The 4,424-nt window shown below is 56.5% G+C and overlaps 1 protein-coding gene across 1 annotated transcript; it reads left to right on the top strand.

Moving 5' to 3' along the window:
* Window positions 1-1,670: 1,670 nt before the first annotated feature.
* Irgc (immunity related GTPase cinema) lies at window positions 1,671-3,202 on the top strand. The gene has a single exon (XM_041654741.1). The coding sequence runs from the start codon at window positions 1,811-1,813 to the stop codon at window positions 3,200-3,202; it is 1,392 nt and encodes a 463-aa protein (XP_041510675.1). The 5' UTR covers window positions 1,671-1,810.
* The last annotated feature ends 1,222 nt before the right edge of the window (window positions 3,203-4,424 follow it).

Genomic DNA, 4,424 nt, shown 5'->3' with positions numbered 1-4,424 from the left:
CTGATTCTAAGGGAGTCTCTCTATAAGCAAGAGATTTCATTATTTATTTGGAGGGTTTTTTGGGGGGCCGGGGGGGCAGGGATTGCTTGTTTGTTTGAGACAGGACCTCAGTATGTAGCACAGGCTGGCCTTGAACTTATGGTAATTTCCCTAACTCAGCCTCCTAAGTGCTAAGATTACAGGCATGTACCACCACAACTGGGTGAGTGGCTGCACTTTCGAGGATTTGGGTCACATGGTTCACAAATGAGAAGAGGGAGAGCTGGGTATCGTCAGGGCTACAGGGAGGGGATATGGAGAGACCATCAGCAAGGAGATCTGAGGAGACAAGAGAGTGGGCCTGGCAAGGCCACCATGGCCTGGGTGGGGGCTGAATGAAGAATGCCTTCACTTTTGACTGGCGTGACTTGGTAACATAGGTGGGCCTAAGGGGGCCCAAGAGGCCTTTGAAGGTGGCTCAGAGCAGGCAGACAGGCGGGGCTCAGGAGGACAGAGGCTCAAAGTTACAAGCCTAGCCAGGCATGGGGGCATTTCTTGCAATCCCTTCTCAGGAGGCTAAGGTAAGAGCCCTGCTCTGGATTAGAGGCTAGACACAGCCAGACCCCGTCTTTAGAAAAGAACGTTGTAGGTCACAGATAGGAATCACAACACTGGTGGCTAATAGCACCTGCTGTGTGTCTGCCATTGTTTCATGAATGTCATAGTTCATGGGAGTCTCCCACTCTTAGGAGACGTTGTGGTGAGGATGGTCACAGCCACATCTCACAGATGAGGAAAGCAAGGCAGGGCTGGGCCAGTATGTGGAAGAGCCACCTCTTACTGGCTCCTGCTGACCACGGCAGCTGAAAAGTAGTGACTCTCCAGCTTGGCCAGAGCCACAGGCAGGTCCTGCCGCCCAGGATGGGAGGCCTGGCCACAGTAAGACCGAGCGTCAGTTGGGCATCGTAGCTCATACCTGTAATGCCAGCACTCAGGAGAACTGTTGTGAGTACAGGGTAGCCTGGGCTACACAGTGAGTTTTGGGCCAGCCTGAGCTATATAGTGATACCGTCTCAACCCAGATATTGTAAGGTTTTGGTCTCAGCAGGCCACCCAGCCATGCTCTGGGCACAAAGCGTCCCTCACAAAGTTGAGTCCTTCCTAGGTTACTCACAGACCCGACAGTGTCTCGGTAGGCTGCTTGGTTATTATGCCAACTGACCGTAGCGACAAACAGGCCCAGCGTGGTGCCCGTTTGTCCCAGGTCACACGGCAAGCCAGTGGCCCAAAATCCTTTAACTCATGTTAAATAGATCTGGATTCTTATTTTGAGACAGGGTTAGCCATGAACCCTCCCTGTATAGCTGAGGGTTCCCAAGTACCAGGAACACAGGTGTGAGGAACTAGACCTGGATTGTTGTTACAGTTTTTTGAGACAGTTTCACTATGAAATCCTGGCCAGCCTTGAACTCTCTGTGTAGATCAGGCTGGCCTTGAACTCATGTAGCTCTGTCTGCCTCAGCCTCCCGTTATTAGAACTAGAAGCGAGTGTCATCACATCCGGGCATTGTTGTTTTGAAACTGTGTAGCCCCAGCTGTCCCGGAACTCATGCTGATCCTCCTGCCTCACCGCCCCCCACCTAGTGCTGAATTGCAGGTGAGAGCTAGAGTACCCCAGTTCTTGAGGAAGAGAAAGCGGGTGGTAAAGAGACTCTAAAGAGAGTCCTTTCACCTCCCCCTCTGTCATATGAACGTCTCCCTTCTCCTCTGCAGACGCTGAGAGGTCACACGTCCCGTGACTGTCCCCCATCTTCCTGTCCAGCTCTGAACCATGGCAGCTTCCAAGTTGCCCAGAGTGCCTGAGGAAGAGACTACCATCCTCATGGCCAAAGAAGAGCTGGAGGCCCTGCGCACCGCCTTTGAGTCTGGCGACATCCCTCAAGCCGCCTCTCGCCTCCGGGAGCTGCTGGCCAACTCAGAGAGTACCCGGCTGGAGGTGGGCGTCACGGGCGAGTCGGGAGCCGGCAAGTCCTCCCTCATCAATGCCCTGCGTGGCCTGGGGGCCGAGGATCCTGGTGCAGCTCTCACAGGGGTCGTGGAGACCACCATGCAGCCTTCGCCTTACCCGCACCCACAGTTTCCCGACGTGACCCTGTGGGACCTGCCGGGGGCCGGCTCTCCAGGCTGCTCAGCAGACAAGTACCTGAAGCAGGTGGACTTCGGTCGCTATGACTTCTTCTTGCTCGTCTCCCCACGCCGCTGCGGCGCCGTGGAGACCCGCCTGGCCTCGGAGATCCTGCGCCAGGGGAAGAAGTTCTACTTCGTGCGCACCAAGGTGGACGAGGATCTGGCGGCCACCCGCAGCCAGCGGCCCTCGGGCTTCAGCGAGGCCGCTGTCCTCCAGGAGATCCGGGATCACTGCGCGGAGCGGCTGCGGGCAGCCGGCATAAACGACCCACGCATCTTCCTGGTGTCCAACCTGTCGCCAACCCGCTATGACTTCCCGATGCTCATGTCCACCTGGGAGCATGACCTGCCCGCCCACCGTCGCCACGCTGGCCTGCTCTCCCTGCCTGACATTTCGCTGGAGGCTCTGCAAAGGAAGAAGGACATGCTACAAGAGCAGGTGCTTAAGACAGCCCTGGTGTCCGGGGTCATCCAGGCCCTGCCTGTCCCTGGACTGGCAGCCGCCTACGACGACGCCCTGCTCATCCGCTCTTTGCGTGGCTACCACCGCAGCTTCGGCCTAGACGATGACTCGTTGGCCAAACTGGCCGAGCAGGTGGGCAAGCAGGCAGGGGATCTGCGCTCCGTTATCCGCTCCCCTCTGGCCAATGAGGTCTCACCAGAAACTGTCCTACGACTGTACTCGCAGTCCTCGGATGGTGCCATGCGGGTGGCCCGTGCCTTCGAGCGGGGCATCCCTGTGTTCGGAACGCTGGTGGCCGGGGGCATCAGCTTCGGCACGGTCTACACCATGCTCCAGGGCTGTCTCAATGAGATGGCTGAGGACGCCCAACGCGTCCGCATCAAGGCCCTGGAGGAAGATGAGCCCCAGGCTGAGGTGAGCTTGGAGGCGTCTGGTGACTGCGGTGTGGAAAAGCGGGTGACTGCGGAGGGAACCAGCGAAGACGCCCCGCTGTCCACTCGCAGGAAGCTCGGTCTCCTCCTCAAGTACATTCTTGACAGCTGGAAGAGGCGCGATTTGTCAGAAGACAAATGAAAGTGCAGCCCCCCCAACCCCCACCCCAGTCTGCTTCCTCCACCTCACCCTCCAGCCAAGCCCTTAAACAAAACCAACATCAACCAAACATGGCTACTGTGATCAAACTGAGCGCTGCAGTTGCTGGGCGGGAGGTGGGTGGGACGGGTAGCAGGGTGGGTGTTATGGAGGCACACAGATAGCCCTGGATCTAGGGGGTAAATACTGAATATGGTCACACTTGACCCCCCCAGGGCAGGGAGCTTGAGGGGTGGAGGGGTGGCCAGGACTGTTCAGTGGTCTCTCTCCCTGCTCCCCACGAGGCCAAGGCGGGAGTAGTAAAATGCCTGGGAGGCTGTGTGTTTTCATGTGGTGTGTGTGTGTGTGCGTGTGTGTGGTTGGATGTATGTGTGTGTGTGTGTGTGTGAGTGAGAGAGGACCTCTTGAGGTACTCTATATTATAATTTGGTGTTGGGCATGGACCTGGGGCCCGGCTCCAAGCATTGTCTACCCCTGAGCTGCACACCCACTCCTTGTACTAAACTTTCATTCTTGTCCCATTCTGACAGCCCTACAGTCACATGGTGAAGGCGACTTCTGGAGAGAGAGAGAATAGACACAGAGATTGGGGCCAACGACACAGGGCACCCTGGGCCTGCCCTGATAGCAGGGAACAATGGTGGGCATGGGTTGCAAGGAAGAGGGGGCCAGAAAGCTTGGGGCTTCCCTCGGTGTGGGGCATGGGAGACTGGCAGAATGAGAGGCTGTGCAATGCTCATGGGGCGTGTGAGGAGAAGAAAGGCAGATGGACCCCTCAATAGTCTAGACTGAGCCTTTTAAGTCTATGAGTGGGAGACCGATTGTTCTCCCCAGTGACCACATCTAGAGCTTCATGCTAGACAAGTCCTCTAGTCACTGAGCCTTGGGGGATTTTAGGCAGGGGCTCTACCTCTGAGCCACACCCCAGCCTCTCACTGGGGGATTCTAGGCAGTGGCTCTACCACTGAACCACACCCCAGCCCCTCACTGGAGGATTCAGGACAGGTGCTCTACCCCTGACCTACATCCCCATCTAGAATCCTATAAGTCTCCATGACTCTGAGATAGTGGATCTACACAAAATACCTAAGCAAATCAACTTGAAGATTTAAGAGGCTTCCTTTTGGCTCAGTTTCCAAGGCTTCAGCCCATGATGCTTGGCATCATAGCTATATGCCTGTGCTTAGAATTTCTTGGCTCCGGA

Source organism: Microtus oregoni, unplaced genomic scaffold (assembly GCF_018167655.1).
Source record: "Microtus oregoni isolate MIOR12 unplaced genomic scaffold, Mior012 000006F_ref0000085, whole genome shotgun sequence".
NCBI lineage: Eukaryota > Metazoa > Chordata > Mammalia > Rodentia > Cricetidae > Microtus > Microtus oregoni.
The sequence above is the reverse complement of the archived record's forward strand: the minus strand, read 5'-3'. Positions and strand labels throughout refer to the sequence as shown.

Excerpts from the sequence above, each read along its gene's own strand:
- Irgc (XM_041654741.1), top strand. The coding sequence starts at position 1,811 with ATGGCAGCTTCCAAGTTGCCCAGAGTGCCTGAGGAAGAGACTACCATC.